Genomic DNA, 22,969 nt, shown 5'->3' with positions numbered 1-22,969 from the left:
TCAGCTCTATGTATACATATATCCCCATATCTCCTCCCTCTTGCGTCTCCTCCCACCCTCCTTAGCCCACCCCCTAGGTGGTCACAAAGCACCGAACTGATCTCCCTGTGCGATGCGGCTGCTTCCCACTAGCTATCTATTTTATGTTTGGTAGTGTATATATGTCAGTGCTACTCTCTCACTTCGTCCTGGCTTACCCTTCCCCCACCCCGTGTCCTCAAGTCCATTCTCTACGTCTGTGTCTTTTTCTTTTTTTAAAAAAAATCTTTATTAGAGTATAATTGCTTTACAATGGTGTGTCAGCTTCTGCTTTATAACAAAGTGTATCAGGTATACATATACACATGTCCCCATATCTCTTCCCTCTTGCATCTCCCTCCCTCACACCCTCGCTATCCCACCTCTCTAGGTGGTGACGTCTGCGTCTTTATCCCTGTCCTGCCCCTAGGTTCGTTAGAACCTTTTTTTTTAGATTCCATATATATGTGTTAGCATACGGTATTTGTTTCTCTCTTTCTGACTTACTTCACTCTGTATGACAGGCTCTAGGTCCATCCACCTCACTACAAATAACTCAGTTCCATTTCTTTTTCAATCTATTTTAAAAATAAAATTGCTCTTCCTCGCATTTCTGGTTTTCAAATTTTGGGGGGTAAGACCATAGCCAACTGCTAATTCCTTGGGCAAATCATGCCGTCATCCTGTGCTCAGTCTCTTCATCTAAGAAATGATGGTATTAATACTTTCCCTTAGAGGGAATTAATGCAACTTTCTTTGGGTATTGTGAGAATTAGATGAGGTAACCTTACTAGTTGTGTTTCCCTGGGCTAGTCACTCATCCTCATTTCCTCATCTATATATAAAATATCAACTTCACAGTGTTTTTGTGGAGAATGAATTAGTTTAATATATGTTAAGCTTAGAATGGTGCCTAGCATATAATAAACACTGACAGCTATTATTATTATTATTATTAAAAAATTTTTTTTGGCCATGCCACACGGCTTGTGGGATTTTAGTTCCTCAACCAAGGATTGAACCCCCGGGCCCTTAGCAGTGAGTGTGCAGAGCCCTAACCACTAGACTGCCAGGGAATTCCCGAAAGCTTTTATTATTAATGTGTATGATAATATTTCAAAACTTCCCAGAACATCTTAGGTTATTATACTTTTTTTTCATCTTCTAAGGCAATGTATCTGTAGATTTCTCATCCCTGATATTACTTTGTGGTCTGGGACTGGCTCATAGGACTGTATAGAGACGTTAATCAGATTAGGGAGAAAGAGATGTGGCCATAGGAGGACTATATGCCCTGAACAGGTTGAGGGATGTTGTGGTTTAGAGTCCAGGGAGAACTGGCCCTGGTGTTGGTCCTCCTCCAATGTGATAACATTGTTGTCACTTGCAGCTCGCCCACCAATGCATGAAGGAGGTGCGTCGAGCTGCCTTGCAGGCCCAGAAAAACTGTAAGGAGACCTTACCTCGTGCTCGCCGCCTCACCAAGGAAATGCTTCTGTACTGGAAGAAGTATGAGAAGGTGGAGAAGGAACACCGCAAACGTGCAGAGAAGGAAGCCTTGGAGCAGCGGAAGTTGGATGAAGAAATGCGGGAGGTAGGGCAATAGCATGAAATTTTGAAAACCATAATTGCTGCAGCCATATTAAGAGATTGGTTAGCATTTCATAAGTTATAAATCTAACTAATGAAATGGTTGAAAACATATTTTAAGACATAACTTGATTTTAGTCCAGTAAATCAGTTCTGTTTTTATTCTTTTAGTAAGGCCCTCTCCCTGGCCTTCACCCCTCTTCTGTGCTCACTTCCTCCCTTCTTTTTTTTTTTTTTTTTAATTTTATTTATTTTTGGCTGTGTTGGGTCTTCGTTGCTGAACGTGGCCTTTCTCTAGCTGCGGCAAGTGGGGGCCACTCTTCGTTGCGGTGCGTGGGCTTCTCATTGCAGTGGCTTCTCTTGTTGCAGAGCACGGGCTCTAGGCGTGCAAGCTTCAGTAGTTGTGACACACGGGCTTTGTTGCTCCGCGGCATGTGGGATCTTCCCAGACCAGGACTTGAACGTGTGTCCCCTGCGTTGGCAGGCGGATTCGTAACCACTGCGCCACCAGGGAAGTCCCCGTTTCCTCTATTCTTTGTAGCCTTATTCTTTTGAATATTTCTGGAGGACACCCTTCCCCAGCCTTCCCCCACAAAAAAAGAAAAGGAATGAAAGAAAAAGAAAACAGCTTAGAGCTTATCTGGGCTTGGTTCCAGATGCTGGCTGTAATTTCGATTTGTTGGAAGATGAGGGCTGGTTGCCAAATTTAGGGCCAGATAGGGACAATGGACAACTAGCTCAGTTTTCTGAGACACCTCCCCCCTCCCCACCTGCTGCCGCCTACTTTTCTGTTTTAACTTGCAGTCAGTTCTCTTGCTAAGCTTGGTATCAGCTGAGAGTATTATTCAGGGAAGCAAGAGGAGAGATTAAGAGGACAGAGTTATTATGTTGCCATTGGTAAGCCCATTGGGATGAGTGGAAGGACAGTTGAGGTCTGGAGGAGGAAGGGAATCAGGATTGAATGTTTTCTTTCGGGTATAGGTAGTACTCCTGTCAAAGCAGAGCCGTGGAGACTCTTTGGAGTTCTCTTCCCTCCTGTCTCATGCCTTTGAGGGGGAATATGGATTTTGCCCAGTTCTCTTAAGTCCCTGGGTGACTTGTTTCTTTGCCTGGAAGATAAACATATTATTGAGTTAGTAAACTTTTGATGCTAATGGAAATATTTGCTCACTGAGTTTAGAGGCATTTGAGTTAGTCACAGATCTTGAAGTTTTGAAACTGACTTGGCTTATGATCTAGGTTTGTGAGACATTCTCTCAGTTATGTTGATAGCTAACTGATGAGGCTTTCATCTGTGATTATGTTGACTTATGTGTCTTTTTCTCTGAATTTTTGAATTAAGACATTTTTGATGTATCCTTGTTCCCTTAATTTGCCTTCTTCATTTAGGCACATAGTTGACTTCCTTAAAGTTAAAGAAAATGTTACTTTTTATGGTTTAATTTAGAAAGGTTTTCTTTTAATTTTTGGCTGCACTGTGCCTCTTGCGGGGTCTTAGTTTCCCCACCAGGGAATAGACCCGTGCCCCCTGCAGTGGAAGCACGGAGTCTCAACCACTGGACCACCAGGGAAGTTCCTAGAAAGGTTTTCTTGACAGTACTTTAGCTTTAGAACATGAACATCTGTATCCTTTATGAAAATAAATCAGTTTTCTCTCAAACTCTCAGATTTTTTTTTCTAATCTGAATTTGGCTAAAGTGTTATAAAACCTTAAGGAGAAAGTCTAGTTTTGCGTAGCATACTTTGGGACTTATGTCCTTCCTGGCCATGTTCCTTATTTTATTGTTGTTTTTCTCTTGTGGAGGTGGATCAAGGATAAATCAAGTATACTTCATATGAATTTTATTATAAAATAGTTCATGCAGAATAATGATTCTTTGATTTGGTATTTATTGTGTATGCTGTATTTCATATAATTCAGTCTTTTGAATCATTTGCTTACTCATTTTATTGTTTATCTTGAAGAATTATTTTTACTGACAATGATTATTTTTCTTACTAGGTTATTTCAGAGGCACTTTGAATTTAGCTTTCTCATATTTTAAAAAAAGGTATATGTGCTTGTGATTTTGTATTTGGTCTATATTCATGTTTTATAGCTATCATTATCACAGATGAACAGTTGGCTGTTTTGGGGAGCATTTTCTTTTTTCATGGGCTTCTTATTCTCATATACCTCCTTCATTGACTTTCAGAATAATTTATAGCTCTTCGTCATTTATTTTGCCTTTCGGTGTTAGAGAAGATTTTTGGACACATTTATGTTTTTAAAAATAATAAAGCTGTACACGTGTATTTATCACCCAAGTTATTAAGTAAAGCATGTTGTTTGAATTTAGTTGGTATCTCAGTGCCATTAAAGAAAAGTAATACAGTAAAGAAATAAGCATTTTAGACAGAAGCCTAGTGGAAAAAAGATTTTATTTTGTAAAGGAGAGCAAAACATAGGTTATTATTAGGCTATAAATGAAGATTATTCCTTGCGTTTAGTACCACTGACTTAGTTATAATAAAATTTGTTCATTAACAATTTTTACCTTTCTAAAGGTAAATACTTTGTAAAGGAATTGTTTGCAAACTATGTATAGTGAATTCTGTTGACTACCCTTGTATGTGATTGGTGATTTGACTCTTTTCACTTTCATCTTTTTTCCCCTTTAGGCCAAGAGGCAGCAGCGAAAACTGAACTTCCTCATCACCCAGACAGAGTTGTATGCCCATTTCATGAGTCGCAAACGAGACATGGGTCACGATGGGATCCAGGAAGAAATCTTAAGGAAACTGGAAGATAGTTCTACACAGAGACAAATTGACATTGGTGGAGGGGTGGTAGTTAACATCACACAGGAGGATTATGGTGAGTCCTGAATCAGGAATGGGAGGAAGGAGATACCCAAAATTTTTTCGTATCTCAGGTTATACTCATTAATTCTTGCACGTTTTGTCTTGATCAATAGGTAATATTGATCAAAAGGGGGATTTATTTTATTGGAGTAGGGGAAGTGTGAATGTTTGTATAAAATAAGCATATAAAAAATTTTATTAAAGAATTTGAAAAAGAAAGGGTGTGGTTATAAGATCTTGCAAATTTGGGAATATTTTGTGTGTTGATTTGTTCGTAGAAATAAAAGATATTGTATCAGAAGAATTCAGTGAACATATCTAATTAGAGAAAATCATCTCTCACATAACAGGATTCTTGGTGATGTGAGTAAAGCATGAGAAGAGACTGTTTTGGTATTTTTGTGACCACACAGAGAGGGAGGAATTGGGGTAAAGTTTGAGAGGAAGTTCGCAGAGAATAGTGGTCAAGATCATGTTGAGTAAGAATAAGAGAAAATGAGAGTGCTTCAGATTATGTTGGGATTTACACAGTCTCTGTTTCTTCTTTTGGAATCACCTGGTGTAAATATATTACAATTTTGAATCCTCATTGTCTTGCTTTTCCCGGCATCGGCATTGCTTCGTGCAAGAAACGCAGGATTGGGAGACTGGGGCTCAGTCTCCTGGTGGCTTTTGTGAGGTGGCTTTTGTGAGCTGGCTTTGGCTCCTAGAGACCATGGCAGCCCTCTGCCTCCATTGCCACTTCCAAGTCCTTACCTCTGTCAAGTAATTTGAGCCTTTCTTCTCCCTCACCCTCTGTGAACTTAGGGATAAATAGAATGTGGGCGTCAGGGATCCACATATGCTAGTATAAATTGCATCCTTAAAGGAGATCAGTTAATGAGGTGTTATAATCTACACGTTTCCCTTTTCAGATAGTAACCATTTCAAAGCCCAGGCCCTGAAGAATGCTGAAAATGCTTACCATATTCATCAGGCGCGGGTGAGTCTTAAAAATGAAATGTTGGGCCCTGGAAATACAACTTTTTACTTAGGTGGTCTTCCTTTAATCTTAATCATATTTTCAGTTAAAAACATTAATGGATGTGTACATGTGTATGTGACTGCATTGGGGGTGTGTGTGTCTCTATTTACTTTAGAGTAATAGAGGAATACCTGAGGAAAGATGGGAAACGAGCATTCACTTGTCTGAGCTTTAAGAATGTGTTGATTGACGCTAAGACAGTTTGCCTATTTTTTTTCTTCTGTCCTTCCTGGTGATCATGGGTAATATAGAATGAAGTGGATCATGGTTGTTTAGTGAAAAAGTCCACACTGTTGCATGTTAAGAAAGTTATATCATGTATTAAAACTGCTAAGTTAGCACCTTCTTTTACTTTAGTAATAACTTGCTTGTTCATGATATAGTGACATTTAATGAAATCAGAAAGAAACTGCAGTTAGATCAAATTAAGTAAGGAAAATACAGTTTAATATACTGCATAGGAGCCCCTGTGTAACTTTGACAGGGTCCAAATCAAGGATAGAGACAAACTCAACCTATTCCTCACCAACCCCAACCAATCAAACAGGTTTTATATCAAATCTTAGTAAATTCATTGATGAAGCAAGTAATTGTGTAATATGGCTTACTGCCTGTCTATCAGAAATGTATTCTCAATATAATTGTTAAAATAATTTTAAAATATTAGTAATATACTTTACGCTTGACCCTTGAGTAACTCTGGGAGTTAGGGGTGCCGACCCACCCTGCAGTCAAAAATCTTTGTATAACTTTACAGTCAGCCCTCCATACCTATGGATCCACATCCACATATCCAACCAACCACAGGATCAAGTAGTACTCCTGCACATACTTAGTGAAAAAACTTCACGTATCAGTTGACCCACACAGTTCAAACCCATGTTGTTCAAGAGTCAAGTGTATTATGCTTACATGTAATATATTACATTATATTATCAGAAAGTTTGTTCGAACTAGCACAAGTTAGATATATTGGCATTATGAATTTTATTTGAATTTAATTATTTTCCTCTTATATATTTCTTCTAATATATTTTTATTTTCCAGACAAGGTCATTTGATGAAGATGCAAAAGAAAGTCGAGCAGCTGCCCTACGGGCAGCAAACAAGTCTGGCACTGGGTTTGGGGAGAGTTATAGCCTGGCAAACCCATCTATCCGGGCTGGTGAGGATATTCCACAGCCTACAATTTTTAATGGCAAATTAAAAGGTTATCAGCTGAAAGGCATGAATTGGTTGGCAAATCTCTATGAACAGGTAAATTTTAGAACTATTCATACCCACTCTGTTTTGTTATCTGTTTTCCTAAAGTCGTTGGTTCAGTGTATTGTGAAATGAGCACAAGATAATGTTTTAGATTTCATCCTTTTTAAAAAGCTTTATCGTTTGACAAGAATCAGAAAGATGTCTGTATATTTCTAACCTGGAGATTTTATTGGGGATTATTTGCATCATGTATAAAGTTTGTCTTAAGTAGTCTTAGTAATAAACCTGATTACTTGTACCTGGATTAGATTAGCTGAAAAACTGGCTTTGGCGTGTTTGTCTCATGATTCAGAGTTGTAGCTGTGGAACTGGCAAAAGGAATCATTACAGTAGTAATAGTGCTGAAGCTGGGTATCTCTAGTCACTTTCGTTTGAACAAGTCTGACATTTTGGGTAGTTCTTTTTGGCAGTAAGTTGAACCCTGTGTAATGCAATGTGAGAGGTGTTGACTATGTGTATTTTTTTTCCAGGGTATTAATGGCATTCTTGCCGATGAAATGGGACTTGGTAAGACAGTACAGAGCATTGCCCTCCTTGCCCATCTGGCTGAGGTGGGTAGATGCATGCAGTCTTTTCTTCTTCCTCTCTGTCCATCCTAGGGTCATTTTCTATTGAGAATCAGCCATTATCAAGCAGTACGCTAGACTCCGTAGCATACCAAGACAGTAGGACTTGCTCCTTGCCTTCAAGGCCTTTACAGGGTGGGTGATACAGTGTGGTGAAACATTCTGGTTTTCAAGAAGACTAGGACAGTTTCTAAGCATGTGTGTTTTCATTCCCCATCTCCCACTTCTGTAGAGAACCACCATTGTAGTGGCAAAAACACTGTAGTTAGTTAGATCAGAAGACCTGGTTTCACATCTCAGCTCTGTGCTTACTAGCAGTGTAAACTTGGACAATTCACTTAGCCTCTTTTGACCTGACTTCACTTTAACTCTGTGAGGTTTAGTTTCCACTTCTGCAAAGTGGGGATACTATCTGCCTTACAGGAAATTTGTGAGAATTAAATGAGAAGAAATGCGTGAAAGCATTTTGAAAAATGCAGAAAACTCTATACCAATTAAATAATAGTAAAATAGTTGTGATCATCTAGTATAAGGAAAAGCAACACATACAAGTCAGTATGTCATAAGTGCTTTGTGAATGATATAAACTAAGACCCGTAAGGGCGGGTGGGGAGTAATTGCTTGGTTTTTTTTTCCTCAAGGTGTGTGCGAGCAACTTCCTTGCCTGTGTTATTATTAACATAGAATATTATTTTTCTTAACATAGGATATTATCATTGAGTGTGCAGGTATGGGAGATACGAACCATTTCTCTTGTTGTAATGCATCTCCTATTCTTAAACTCCTCTTGTCGTTAATTATAATTTTGAATTAAATTTCTTCAGTTTTCCTGCAGTTGGCTGACCCAGTTTTTCTGTTTCAGAGAGAGAACATTTGGGGACCTTTCTTAATAATTTCACCTGCTTCTACACTTAACAATTGGCACCAGGAGTTTACTAGATTTGTTCCTAAATTTAAGGTAAAAATCAACAAAATTCTCTTGCTTTTTAAAATAAACTTTCTGACTCCTTTTTTGCTGCCTTACTTACTTAATTGCTCATAATAGCTTTTAATTTCTTGCATTTTTTTTCAAAATAACCTTGCATACATTTCCTATCAAAGTTACTGATGGGAGCAATAAAAGAGCATATCCTTATGTTTTATGAGAAAGACAAAGTCCAGTTTGAGTGATTTGCTGCATTGACGACATGAATTGTAGCTCCTAGTTGTACTGCCATAATAGAAAATGTCTGCGTTGCTGGCTTAATATAGGTTTTGATAAATCAAGGTACATATACTGTAATTTATGGCATTGTTGTCCACACTCCTCCCCCTTCAAATTTATTCATAGATTATCTATTTTCTTGACACTCCAAAGCCAGCTCTTCAGTCTTGGTCCAGATTATAATGTCTAAGGTAGATAATGTGAGAGTTGCATTTAACTAATTCAGAGGAAAAGAATTGAGATTTAGGTAGGATGTGATCAGCAGGGAAATATGCTGCATCAAGTATGGACAAGATTTAAATAGGGATTTAATTATGCAAAGTTGTTGGGATGTAAGAAAGAATGGGTAGGATTTTTTATATTATTTGCAAGTAAAAAGAAGGAAATGAGTTAAATATTTGTTTTGTCCCTAAAGGAATATAATGATAATGAAGTTGCATGGTAAGGAGGATTTTTTGGAGATATGTATCAAGAGATATTGACATAATCTCTGATCTTGGGTCTCCATAATAATCATGGGTTCTATGCAATTTAAGAGGTCATGGGGGAGGTGTTTTTCTGGCTTATACTTTATAAGGAATAGGGACATGTCTGGGATATTCCACTTTGGGGCACCTTTGTGTCTGTGGCCCCACCTTTGCGGCTGAATTAATAGACTTAGGAACTGTTTACAAGGCACATTAGGTATATGGCTTTTAGCTTGGCTGACTCATTCTTAACTTTCTAAGGAGGTGAGATCGTTCTAAGGCAATTTATTGAATATTTTCTCTAGGGTTTTTTCACATTGAATAAGGAGCCCCTCATCTTTTTTCTGCTTTCTTGTTGTTGTTATTGTCGTTTAGTACATGTCAAACAATTAGGAGCTTGAAAAATTGTCTTAAAATTTTCTTCCAAACCACTAAAGTTTTCAGTATTTCCTTCACTGGCCGATAGATGGCAATGTAGTACTACTTACGTCATTGGTACCTCTCCTTTGACTTTATACCCATGCCTGACACTGAGTTTTCATTTGCACGTGGAGTTTCCTTTTGAAGCTCTAGTCTAGGGGTCAGTAAAATATGGCCTGTGGGCCAATTGAAAGTGTACAATTCTGTAGTATTAAGTACATTTACAGTGTGGTACAATAATCACTGCTATCGTATTGCAGAATTTTATCATTATACCAAACAGAAATCTCCTTCCCATTAAGCAGTCACTCCCTATTTCACTTTCCCTCTTGTCCCTGGCTACCACAAATCTGCTTTATGTCTCTGTGGTTTGGTTATTGTGAATATTTTGTATACCTGGAATGTGGCCTTTTATGTCTGGCTGCTGCTTTTCACTTAGTAGGTTTTTCAAGGTTCATCATGTTGTAACATGTATCAGCACTTCATTCCTTTTATGACTGAATAATATTTCAGTCATAATATTATAACATATAATATTATAGTGAATAATATTTCATTATCTGGGTATACTGTATTTTGTTTATCCATTCATCTGTTGATGGGTATTTTGGTTGTTCCTTTTGGCTATTGTTAATAGTGCTGCTATAAACATTCATGTACAGGTTTTTGTTTGAACACCTGTCCTGTTTTCAGTTCTTTTAGGTATAGACCTAGGAGTGGAATTGCTAAGTCACTTTATATTTAACTTATTGAGGAATCCACCACGTGTTCTTTTGTGCAGCTTATGAGCTAAGAATAGTTTTTACTTTTTAAAATTGTTGATTAAAAAATATTTCGTAGCAAATGATATATGAAATTTAAATACATGTATATTGGAATACAGCCACACCTTTGATTATTTATTATTTATGGCTGCATTCACAGTACAACAGGCACAGTTGAGTAGTTGTGGCAGAGACTGTGTGGCCTACAAAACTAAAATTCTTACTATCTGGCCATTTATAGGAAAAGTTTAATGACCTCTGCTCTATTGATTCATTGTTTCTATTACCATTACTCCTTTGAATTGTCAGAAATGTGTTTGCTTCCCTGTAGAACATAGTTAGAAGTAGACTCTGCTCAGATTTATAATCTGGTTACATTCAAAAGATACTTAGATCTATGATGATAACATCAGAAAGTTCATTTTATTTGGCAGGTGTCTGAGTAACACTCATTTTATGGTTCTAGTATGATTACTGCCTCTGACCTCCTTTTCCTCATGAAATAAGATTTACATTTTTTCTCTAGTTAATGTACCACTTTTCATTCCTGAAATTGGCTATTCTGTATGTTTTGTATTTCATTTATTTCTGCTCTTCTATTATTCTTGTCTACTTTTTTTGTAAACTTTTTTCTTTTTCTGTCATCTTGAGATGGAGCTTAGATTGTTGATTTTCAGCTTTTTCTAATGTATATTTAAGGGTATTGCTTTCTAAGCATGACTGTAGCCATCCAAAGGTTTGATGTGTCACATTTTCATTATCTTACAATGCAAAATACTGTCAGCTTCTACTGTAAGTTCTTATTTGATTCATGGGTTATTTAAAAGTGTTGTTTTTACTCTCTACACAAAGGATGGTTTTCTAGGTATCTTTTTGTTATTTATAGCTTAAATCCACTGATAAGAAAACATGCTTTTTATTATTTTAATCCTTTGAAATTTGTTGCTTTGCTTTCATAGCTCAGCATATGGTCAGTTTTTATAAATGTCCTGTGTGTGTTTGAAAATAATAGTTATTCTGTACTTGTTGAATACAGTGTTGTATATATGTTGATTAGGTCAAGTTTGTTAACTTGTTCAGCTCTTTTTTATCTTTACTGATTTTTTTGTCTGCCTCTCCTATTACTGACTGAAAGAGGTGTGTTAATATTTGCAACAATTATGGATTTATCCATTCTGTTTTCTTTTGTTTTTGCTTTGAGGCTGTGAGATGTATACAAATTTATAATTTTATCTTCCTGGTGAATGAACCTTTTATTACTATGAAATTCCTCCTTTAAGACTTTTGCCTTAAAGTCTATTTTCTCTGATATTAAATAGCTTTCTTTTGGCTAGTATTTGCATGGTATCTTTTTCGTCTTTTTACTTTTAACCATTCTATAGCCTTACATTTAAGGTGTATTTCGTGCCTTTTATTTGGAATATCTGTGCTTACTTTTAATGTAATTATTGATATATTGTGTTTAAAACTGCTGCCTTGCTCTTTGCTTTCTACTTCTTTTTTTAAATAGGGTTGTTATTGTGTTTATGGTTTTTAGTTTTTAGTTTTAAAATATTTATTTATTTATTTGATAGTGCCAGGTCTTTAGTTGCGGCTCACCAGCTCCTTAGTTGCGGCATGCATTTGGGATCTCTTTCCCCAACCAGAGATCAAACCCGGGCCCCCTGCATTGGGAGTGCAGAGTCTTAACCACTGTGCCACCAGGGAAGTCCCTGCTTTCTGCTTCTTTCACCTGTTCAGCTTTACTTTTTTTTCCTTTTGAATCCTTCTGGATTGATTAGATTTTATCATTCCTTTTTTTTTCCTCTCCCTTTTAAACTTGCTAATTATATATTCATTCTGTTATTCAGTAGATACCCAGGAGAATACCACATGCACCCTTAACTTTTTCAAAAGTAATATAAATTAGTACTGTTAATACTTTCCAGACAGTACAAAGACCTTAGTAGAGTACTGTAACTACATCCGCCTTCTCTAGACTTACATGCTGTTGTTTTTGTATATATTTTATATTTTAAACCCCAGAAGACATTATTATTTATACATTTAAAACTTACTTAGATTTATTCATATTACTTACATATTCATTGCTCATTGATCTTCATTCCTCCTTGCATATTTGTGCTTTCATTTGGCTGACATTTTTCAAAAGAACAAAGGACATCAAGCTACGGATTCTAGAAGCACTTTGAGCCCCATAACAATAAAAAAAATGAAAGTCACACTTAGAAACATCACAGAAAAGTGCTGAATTTTGCATTCTTTTGTTTCTCCATGCTTTAGTCTGGATATTTCCTTCTGACCTCTCTTCAAGTTCACTAATCAGCTCTTCAGCTGATTCTATCTGCTGTTAAACTCGTCACTGAATTCTTTTTTTTGTTTTTAATTTTAAAATAAATTTTTGTACTTTAAAGATGTTCTGTGTTTTCCAGTTCTACTTCTTATGGTTGTTTTTCTGTATGTTATGTGTCTTCCCTGCCCCACCCCCGGCTACTTTTTTTTTTTTTTTTTTTTTTTTTATTTATTTTTGGCTGCGTTGGGTCTTCATTGCTGCATGCAGGCTCTCTCTAGTTGTGGCGAACAGGGGCTATTCTTTGTTGCGGTGCGTGGGCTTCTCATTGCAGTGGATTCTCCTGTTGCCGAGCACAGGCTCTAGGCACGTGGGCCTCAGTAGTTGTGGCACGCGGGCTCTAGAGCGCAGGCTCACAGTTGTGGTGCATGGGCTTAGTTGCTCTGCAGCATGTGAGATCCTCCCAGACCAGAGCTCGAACCCGTGTCCCCTGCATTGGCAGGTGGATTCTTAGCCACTGCACCACCAGGGAAGCCCTTGTCATTGAATTCTTAATTTTAATTATATTTTTTCAGTTCTAAAAATTCTCTTTGATTCTTTTATAGTTTCTAGTATACCACTGAAATTCTCAATCTTTTAATTCAATGAACAAACTTGCTTTTTTTTTTTTTTTGGCAGCATTGGGTCTTCATTGCTGCACGCAGGCTCTCTCTAGTTGTGGCAAGTGGGGGCTACTCTTCATTGCGGTGCATGAGCTTCTCATTGGGTGGCTTCTTTTGCTGTGGAGCACAGGCTCTAGGCACGCAGGCTCAGCAATTGTGGCTCGCGGGCTCTAGAGCGCAGGCTCAGTAGTTGTGGCGCATGGGTTTAGTTGCTCTGCGGCATGTGGGATCTTCCCAGATCAGGGCTCAAACCCGTGTCCCCTGCACTGGCAGGCAGATTCTTAACCACCGCGCCACCAGGGAAGCCCAAAACTAGCACTTTTTTAAAAGTTTGTTTCTAAAATTTTTGTTATCTAGATCTCCTGTGAGTTTGTTTCTTTTATCTATATTTCATGTTGGTTTTCAGTTATGTGGTCTAGTCTTTCCATATCTGATTTTTTGTTTTGTTTTGTTTTTGTTTTAATGCCAGACATTGTATAGGAAAAATTGTAGAGATAATTGTGGGCTCTGGATACTGTTTTCTTCTTCCTGAGAGAGGATTAATGTGTGTTTGGGGTTTTGTTGTGGATTTTTTTGCCTATAGTAATTTTTTTTCTGGGGCAATAATAATCCAAAGCCCCCTTAATCTAGTCAGGAATTGAGATGATTTGAAACCAGGATTCAGTACCTGATAAAGCAAGTGTATGTATAGTTTACCTTTACTACAGGTGTGTATCTATCTTTTTTTTTTTTTGTGGTACATGGGCCTCTCACTGTTGTGGCCTCTCCCGTTGTGGAGCACAGGCTCCGGACGCGCAGGCTCAGCGGCCATGGCTCACGGGCCCAGCCGCTTAGTGGCATGTGGGATCTTCCCAGACCGGGGCACGAACCTGCGTCCCCTGCATTGGCAGGCGGACTCTCAACCACTGTGCCACCAGGGAACCCTGTGTATCTATCTTTTGATTCCCAACTTAAGGCCAGGGAGGTGGGTGGTTATCAGAATCCCTCCTCCTTGAACTACAGTTTTTGTTTTGTGGTCCTGTGTCTCTTTAAAAAAAAACAAAAAAACAAAAACAAAAAACAACTTTTCAGTTTCTCAGCCTCAACTAGAACTTTTGGGAAGGATCAGTACCCACAGGGGGAACATGTTCCAGATGCCAGGCTTTCCTCTCTTTTCTAGATCTGGGCTGTATAATTCTCCACTGACTCAGTAGCTCTCTGAAGCCTTCAAACAAATGTTTTGTATCTGTGTTTTAACTTGGTCAGTAGGAGGAGTGCTAGTCCAGCACCTAGTGCGGCAGTGACAGAAGAGGAACTCTTATATTCATTCTATTAGGTTTTTAAAAAATCATTCTGAATAACGTATTTGTGATGATACTTTTAAGATTATCACTAGGAAATAATCTGTATATTGGTCCTTTTTCCAGGTGCTACCATATTGGGGAAATCCTCATGATAGAAAAGTTATCAGGAGGTTCTGGAGTCAGGTAACTTTCAGCTTACTGTACACGCATGCACACACACATATACATGTTCACACATATGTGCAGTCATTATTTCTCCAGTTGATTTGAGTAATTTCACTTACATAAAATCTTCTTATATGTTTCTGGACACTAGGCAAGTGTACTTTTTTTCTTTTACAATGCTTTTCCTGTTATAGACAATCAGCTGGACTTGAAGTCCAGGATTAAGTAAGAACTTTTTTCTTTAATAAGCTGAAGACTAGTTTTTAACAAGGTTTGTGGTTAAGGTAACTACCTTAAAAACAGTTATGCTTTTAATTCACTGCACATCTCCTACATTGGAGAAGTATATCTTTAGAGCTATCTTAAACTTCTTGGCCTTAGAAAATGAATTCCATTCCTCATTGTCTTATTATGACTTGTTAGGTATCTCTTTTCACCCTTGCCCTCTTATGTTTGCAGAAGACCCTCTACACTCAGGATGCCCCCTTCCATGTGGTTATCACCAGTTACCAGCTGGTGGTGCAGGATGTAAAGTATTTCCAGCGAGTCAAGTGGCAGTACATGGTATTGGATGAGGCTCAGGCGCTCAAGAGTAGTTCCAGGTAACATGAGTAGTAGAAATAAAGCCTGTGGACTGAGGATATATAGATATGTGTGTCTCATATACACACACATGTGAATGAAGATCAGAGAGATTTGAAAACATGGTATATGGCTTATATATGGTCTTAGGGTCTCTGCATAAGCCATATATCTGACCAGAAGACATAAATTCTCTTTTGCATTTTCATGGAATATACATATTAATGTTTAGAGTATAAAGATTTTCCTCAGCTTTTTTTTCTCCCTATTCAATAATTATGGCATTTTAACCGATTTTTGTTCTTCAAGGAAATTTTCTGTGGAGGAAGGGGTGTCCGCTCATTGCTTCAGGGCTTATTTTAGACAGGAGGTCTTAGTAGGAAGTAGAATGTTACATTATGTGGATTGTAGCTTCTACTGTTTCTACTGTTTTATGTCTAGTCCCTGAATGGTTATTAGACGCCCAAGAATCCTTTTATTGGAAGTTACATGTTTAAAATGTTCTAATACCTTTAAGTTCCCAAAATGAATAGTAAATGAGTGGTTGACTAGAAAGTGTTACTCAGTGGTATTAGACCTTGGGTTTGATGGATTTTTATTAACTCTTGGTGAGCCCATAGGGCTTTCTTAGAAGTCCACGTTAACTGGCAGGATGGTATTTTCCATGGAACTTTCCATCCTCTAAAGAGCATTATTTCATATTTTACTCTTTTGAAGTAGGGCATGCTTGTGGCCAGGAGCAGTAGACTCACATTGCATTTTCTTCTCACACCCTTTCTCTTTCTCCATTGCTCCCTCCAAACTCACACTGGAAGCGCATAGAGTAATAATTTTAAAACCTACTACTGTAGATAATACTTTATAATTATATGGTCTGTATCAACAAAACTGACCAAAGGTAGTAGAGGACTTTTATCAAGCCAGAAAGGATCCTACTCTGCTATTCGAGGGCTTTTTTTAATGTATACCCTAATACCACGTTTTCAGTATAGAGTCAGTTCCTTTGAAATTTCCTGTCATCAGCTTTGTTGAGTAATATTTTTCAATTGTGTTCATGGTAGAGTATTGATACTGGATTTTGAGTGTTTGTTATTTTTTTGAAAAGCATTTTTAGAAATAAGGGGTCTCAATAGGGTGAATATTTACTGCTAACTTGGAATTTGTAATTCATCTTACTGGACAGTGTTCGTTGGAAGATACTCTTGCAGTTTCAGTGTCGGAATCGGCTTTTGCTAACTGGGACCCCCATTCAGAACACCATGGCAGAGGTAGGCACTAGTAAAGACCTCAGTTTTATGTCTGCATTAAACAGAGTGGCTCCAACACAGAATAAAATTCTTTACCCATGCCTACCTGGAGTGTTACGGCTTTGTATAAATTACAATCCCCACATAAAAGGAAGAATTTGACCATGGCTTGCCCTAAGTGGTTTTTTTGGGGGGGGCATCATTACTATTTTCTTATTCTCTGGCAAAAGGCAAATAAATTTCTTTATTCCTTTGTTTCTTATATAATAAATCATAATCACATTAAGAATGCTACTCATCTAATGCAGAGATATTTTTATACTAGAATAAAAAGGTAATATTCTTTGACACTGAGAGGAGCTAAAATTCTTTCTTTGGGGAAGATAATTTTATCTTCTAGAATAGGGGTCAGAAAACTTTCTGTAAAGAGCCAGATAATAAATATTTAGACTTTATAGGCCATATAGTCACTGCACAGCTACTCAACCTTCTATTGTAATGTGAAAGCAGCTATATATATATATATATAGATATAAATGAATAGGTGTGACTGTGTTCCAATAAAGCTTGATTTACAAAAATAGATGGCAGACCAGACTTGGCACCACAAGGCGTAATTTGCTGACCCCTGATCTAGAGTTATTATTAGCAAGTTATGCTGCCTCAGACTGTGTTCAGTTGTGGAATGGATCTTTATACAAGATCTTTTAAACTATCTCACTGCACAAGCTGAGCAGGACTTGCGCTTTCAGACTTTCAGTGGGAAATTAATTGAAAAATAGTTTTTTGCTATAGTACCTTATAGAATTAGAGTTGGTTGATGAGGCAGTGTGCTTACACACTCATTCTCTCTCACTTACTCACACATACACATGCTCCTAGACACAGATACACAGACCTGCAACTTCACTCTTTCTCTCTCCAAACTCTCATCATGTCTTCACATACTGTCGTTTTGTTGCTCTATAGTTATTTTGCTTTTTGTTTGTTTCCAGCTCTGGGCTCTGCTGCATTTCATTATGCCAACATTATTTGATTCACATGAGGAATTTAATGAATGGTTTTCCAAGGACATTGAGAGCCACGCTGAAAACAAATCTGCCATAGATGAGAGTGAGTACTTTTATGAACATTCATTCTTTCTACCTATTAGTGTAGGCAACTACATAATTCTGTATTTTCTTGTATATGAAGAATTTTTCTTCTGGTATGCATAGAAGGATCTGAGAGAAAAGTTTTTTCTCTTTTAAAATAATTATGTGCTTTGTACATATTTAAAAGAGTCCAAAAAGGACTAACTCAAGTGATGCTCCTGTAGTGTTGACTGATCAAGGCAGAACAGGCAAAATTCACATTTTGGATTACGAAATCCTCATTTTCCACGTAGATCCTGAAAAATTTTATATTATTTGTGGAATGGGGTAAGACTTTTTGCCTGTGATAAAACCAGAAAATATTAGAAGGATAATTTTTGTTATTTTCTCTATATATTAGGATTTGTTTCTTCTATAAACATTTTTTAACCTTGTTTATCAATTTCTTTTTACCTCTTGACTAATATTTTAAGAGAGTTATGAGGTATTATTACATAACATGAAGTGCCACCTACTAACTATTAGAAAAGTCTTTAAGTAATTTCTTACACTACATGTTGTTCATTTGCTGATATACATTGAAAAAATGACTTTTGGGGAACACTGGGAGTCCCAGATAGCTTGCATTAGACCTGTCTGAGAACCCTATTATTGATAGAATGTTCCTAAAACACTGTAAAGGTGAATTCTAATAAAAACAAAGCCATCCTTACTGGTTTGAGTAAATGAGAGCAAAATGCATTTGCACAATTGACTCCAGGAAGACGTTGTGGAAAGTTCAGATCCCTTGGCTTCCTCCTTGCGATTGTTTGTCTTCTTGTAGAAAATCATTGAGCCAAAAGGTGTTAGAATGGTTTAGTAAAGGGTGGTCATGATATTTCTTTTGTTTGTGTTAAATTGATATAATGTATTATTTGTCGGTGGGGCTCCTGGCATTTCAGATCAACTCTCTCGCTTACACATGATCTTGAAGCCATTTATGCTGAGGAGAATCAAGAAAGATGTGGAAAATGAATTGTCTGACAAGGTAAGGAAAGAAGACCTTGTGAGTTTATGCCTTAATAGGCACCAACCTAGGGTTCCAGGGTGAAAAGAAATTCCTCAGTAAATGTTTAGTTGAAGGGTAATTAGTTTGATTGATAGGAGACCTTTAAACTTGAGAGGGTCAAAGAAGACTTAAAATGAGTCAAATAATGAAGGCAAGTAATAGTTTTTTTCTTCTTCTTGTTTTATACTTTTTATTACAGAGAGTTTGAAACATTACAAAAGTAGAAAAAAGAGTATAATGAACTCCATATAGTTTAAATGATCAACTCATGACAATTTTTCACCCCTCTGCATTATTCTGAAGCAGATCCCAGTTGTCTTTTGTTTCATTTATAAATATTTTCATGGGTGTCTCTAAAAGATTTGGTGTTTTTTAAAATACATATTCACATATCATTATCACCTCTACTAAAAAAGGCAGTTATTTCATTGTAGTATCACATACCCAGTCAGTGCTCAGATATTCCCAGTTGTCTTTGTGTATGCTTTTTTCTTTCTCTCTCTTTGAAAAAGTATTCAGCTTTTGAAACCAGAATCCAAGCAAGGTCCACACATAGTATTTGGGTGCTATGTCTTTTAAGCATCTTTTAGTCCCACCCTACTTTTTCTCCCCTTGCAATTCTTTGTTGAAGAAACCGAGTTGTTTGTCCTGTAGAGTTTTCCCACATACTGGATTTTGCTGGTTGCATCATTGTGGTGTTGTCTAACATGTTCCTCTGTCTCCTGTATTTCTGCAGACTGAGAGATAGATTTAGAAGTTTAATGTGTTTTGGGTTGTAATATTTTTTCTCATAAAAAGTCAGTAATTTTGGTTTATAAATAATGTTTTTTTGGATCTTACCAGACTTCTGTAGTTTTCTATTATCTCTTGTGAATCCTCCCCATATTTTCCTTCCTTCTTTTTTCACCCAGTTCCCAGTCCTTTGGGGTATTTTCCCATCTCCCATAGATTGCACCTGTTCCTCACAGTTCTGCTGTCTATATAAAAAGCATCTTTCCAAGTTCTTGATAATATCAGGTGATTCTCTCTGTCACTGCCAGAAGGCTGGATCATTTTGAAATTAGTAACTCTCTTACAAGATTGTGGTGGAGATGTACACCTTCAAAGAGAGGAATAAAAAAATATATTAAAAAAATAAAAAAAAATTTAAAAAAAAGGAATAAAAGTGTACCTTTGTTTTATTCCTTTTAAAAAAATCTTTATGGCTGCTTTGTGAAACTGGCTGATTTTAACTGAATAGTAGTTCACACAGATGTGTACCTGATAGAAAGCACTTTATAAAAAAATGGATCCTTGAGGCCTTTATATCAGAAACAGCTTAAAAACAATAGCAGTATCATAATGTCTGTTATTTAGTGGTCATTAGGGAGGTGATCAAAAGACGTATGGTTCTTAACCACTGTGCAGAGTATAAATTTCTTAAACATCAGTAATGTTTCTAATCTGTTATTAAATAGTATATTATTTATAATACAATAAATAATAGTATTCATAGTATAGTTCAATAGTATTTATAGTATAGTTCAGTAGTATTATTGAACTCTTACTGTCTGCCAGTAACTGGTCCGTAGAGATGCAGCTTCCAGGTTCTATTCAGATTTCCAAGGGGGATGAATACATAAATAGCTAGTACTGTATCGTAAGATATGCAATGATTATCTATGTGAAATATAATGGGAACATAGATAAGGGAGTAGTTCTATTAGGGAAGGTTAGAGAAGGTATCAAAGCAGAGATGACATGTGAGCTAGATCTGGAATAATGAGTTGGCATTTACTAGGAAAATATGGTAGGAAGGGGTGCTAAGCAACAAGAGTGAACAAAGGTAGAACAATATTCAAATAGGCAGCATGTTTGGCAAACATTATTCAGACTGTTGTAGCTAATATATATAGGAGGACTTGATGAGATTGGGATAATATGGTGAGTTAGATTATGGGAGGCCTCTGCCTACAGGAGAATTTTTAATATTTTACTATAGGCAGTAACTTACATTGAAGGTTTTTCAGCAGTTGAGTACCTTATAAGATTTGTATGGAAAGTTTCTTGGAACCAGGAGAGACTAGAGGCAGGAAGCTCCCACAGTAATAGTATAGATTAGATATGATGAGATCCTGTATTAAAGCAATGGGAATGGTCAGAAAAGGTGGTTAGAGGTAGATTTCCAGGTTGAGTTGAGGGACTTAGGAAATGATAGAACATGGGGTATGAGAGAGAAAAAATCAGAGGTGACTGAAGTTTCTGTTTGGGCAACTGAGTGATAATGCTGTTAATAAATTAAGTAAATTGTGAAAGAGAATTTTTTTCTGATATGTCACAAATGCAATTGCTGCAGACTCTGAGTGATACTATTATGGTAGGTAGTTGGAAATATTGGGCTGGGGATGTTGGGAAATATATTTTTGCAAGTCACTGTGATGGACGGTAGTTGGGGTTATTAGAAATGGAAGAGGTTGCCCAGGGACAGAGTGTAGAGTGAGTGACAAGGGAAGAGGGTCAAAGAAGGCACATTTTTCTGGATAATTAGCCATATCACAGGTTTATAGAGATACTGAGTTTCTAGAAATATGTATATTGTTTTTTCCAATCATAATCTGCCTTGCATGAGTTTCCAACTTTATGCTGATACTGCGTTTTCTTACAAACTCTTTTCAAAATATAAATGTCCTTATTGATTTTTAGATTGAGATTCTAATGTATTGCCAACTGACCAGCCGACAGAAGCTGCTATATCAGGCACTAAAGAACAAAATTTCCATTGAGGATTTATTGCAGTCTTCTATGGGCTCTACCCAGCAAGCACAGACAACCACCAGCAGCCTCATGAATCTGGTCATGCAGTTTAGGAAGGTAAGAGCTTATGTCAGCTGCCTTGGAGTTGTCTTTATTATTAACCCACTTCAAGAAAAAAGGCTCTATCTTGCCTTGATGCCAAATAAACAAAGGCAGTTAAAAAAGGATGAAAATGGGAAAGTATATATTCATAAAGGTAAACATGTAGGGTTTGGGATTCCTCCATCGTTTCATAGAGTGATGTCTGCACATGACAATACTGTCTTATCATTTCCTTTCCTGTTAGGTGTGTAATCACCCAGAGTTATTTGAACGACAAGAAACTTGGTCTCCATTTCATATTTCCCTAAAGCCATACCAGATTTCAAAGTTTATCTACCGTCATGGACAGATCAGGGTCTTCAACCATTCACGAGACAGGTGAGCAAATATTAATATCTGTTTGCTCTAAGAGTGTTTTTGTATAATTTGGGGTTTTGTGGCTTAGATAAATTTAATTGAGAGTGAGTTTCACAACGAGGTATTTAAGCAATGGGTGGACCACTATTTGTTGAGAGATCTTGTGATAGGATCTGTGCACTATCAGGAATTTAACTGGCACTTCCAGTTGCCTTTCTGAGTGAGGAATGTGCACCTGTGTACAAATATGTACTTGTACCAAGAGAGATCAGCAAATGTCTCTGCCTCAGTACTGAAATGGCTTTGTGATGGTTTATACACTTGGAATAGCACTTGTGGAAGAACTGATTGGATTTCAAATTAATCAAATTTATCTTCTTCCCAGAATCAGCAGTCACAGATTTGGTAAAAGTGAAGTGATTGTTAATGGTAATATGCTAGAAACCATTTCCATTCAGAAAATGGCTGTGTATGTACATTCTGCACCTCCGAGTGAGGGTGGCCCTGGCTTCTGGATTTTTAAACAAGCTCCCAAAGGATTCTTGTGCACACCTGCACTTGAGAACCATAGATTTAGAACGCTCCTTCTGTAGAGAGACAATATAAACAGTACTTTCAAAATAATCATCAACAACATCTAGCCTGATATTATTGAAATTGAGACACATTTCTTGGGTTTCATTTTAGGAATTCTTTGTCTGTGATAGCTTCAGGTGAGTACTTAACTAGATGGGCAGGGGGAAACAACCAGAGTTGTAGTGCTTTTTGTTTAATATAGTATATAGCAACTTGCAGTGCTAGAATTGTGCTTCTCTGAAATAAAATGAGACCACTTTGAACTTGTATTATAATCTACTACCTTTATTAAGTACTTAGTACTTTCTGACATATATGTTATGATTTTGTCTGGCAACAAACTTCTCAGAAGTAGAAACAGTTTCAAACCTTAAATGATTCTTTTAGTTTGGAACCTCCAGTTTAGTTAAGTTCCTGATATTTATATTTGGGTTTGGATTTATTTTATTTACTTACTTTACAGGTGGTTAAGGGTTCTTCTTTCTCCATTTGCACCGGACTATGTCCAGCAGTCTCTGTTTCACAGAAAAGGTAGGTGTTTTGATATTTGAGAAGGGAAGAATGCCAAGGATTTATCAGGATGCTCTTTGTTTTGCTAAGTTGGAACTAGTAGTGGCTTTGCGTGAATTCTAGGCCTTTATTTATAAAGTCTTGATAAGATTTAAGT

General features: G+C 37.0%; 1 protein-coding gene across 5 annotated transcripts in view; it reads left to right on the top strand.

Moving 5' to 3' along the window:
• The window catches only part of INO80 (INO80 complex ATPase subunit), a 131,957-nt gene that overhangs the window by 45,361 nt on the left and 63,627 nt on the right, over positions 1-22,969 (top strand). For 4 of the 5 annotated variants that reach the window (XM_019935312.3, XM_073800752.1, XM_019935311.3 and 1 more), the window contains exons 9-22: positions 1,409-1,612; positions 4,270-4,465; positions 5,367-5,434; positions 6,524-6,733; positions 7,213-7,293; positions 8,171-8,266; positions 14,522-14,581; positions 15,023-15,165; positions 16,329-16,413; positions 17,388-17,505; positions 18,428-18,513; positions 21,217-21,384; positions 21,614-21,747; positions 22,766-22,833. In XM_019935312.3, the coding sequence (XP_019790871.2) occupies positions 1,409-1,612; positions 4,270-4,465; positions 5,367-5,434; positions 6,524-6,733; positions 7,213-7,293; positions 8,171-8,266; positions 14,522-14,581; positions 15,023-15,165; positions 16,329-16,413; positions 17,388-17,505; positions 18,428-18,513; positions 21,217-21,384; positions 21,614-21,747; positions 22,766-22,833 (1,717 nt within the window). The remainder of the gene's footprint in view (positions 1-1,408; positions 1,613-4,269; positions 4,466-5,366; positions 5,435-6,523; positions 6,734-7,212; positions 7,294-8,170; positions 8,267-14,521; positions 14,582-15,022; positions 15,166-16,328; positions 16,414-17,387; positions 17,506-18,427; positions 18,514-21,216; positions 21,385-21,613; positions 21,748-22,765; positions 22,834-22,969) is intronic. The other variant, XM_073800753.1, reaches the window with a different exon arrangement.

Source organism: Tursiops truncatus, chromosome 2, assembly GCF_011762595.2.
Source record: "Tursiops truncatus isolate mTurTru1 chromosome 2, mTurTru1.mat.Y, whole genome shotgun sequence".
Classification (NCBI taxonomy): Eukaryota; Metazoa; Chordata; class Mammalia; order Artiodactyla; family Delphinidae; genus Tursiops; species Tursiops truncatus.
This window is presented reverse-complemented; position numbering and strand designations above follow the sequence as displayed.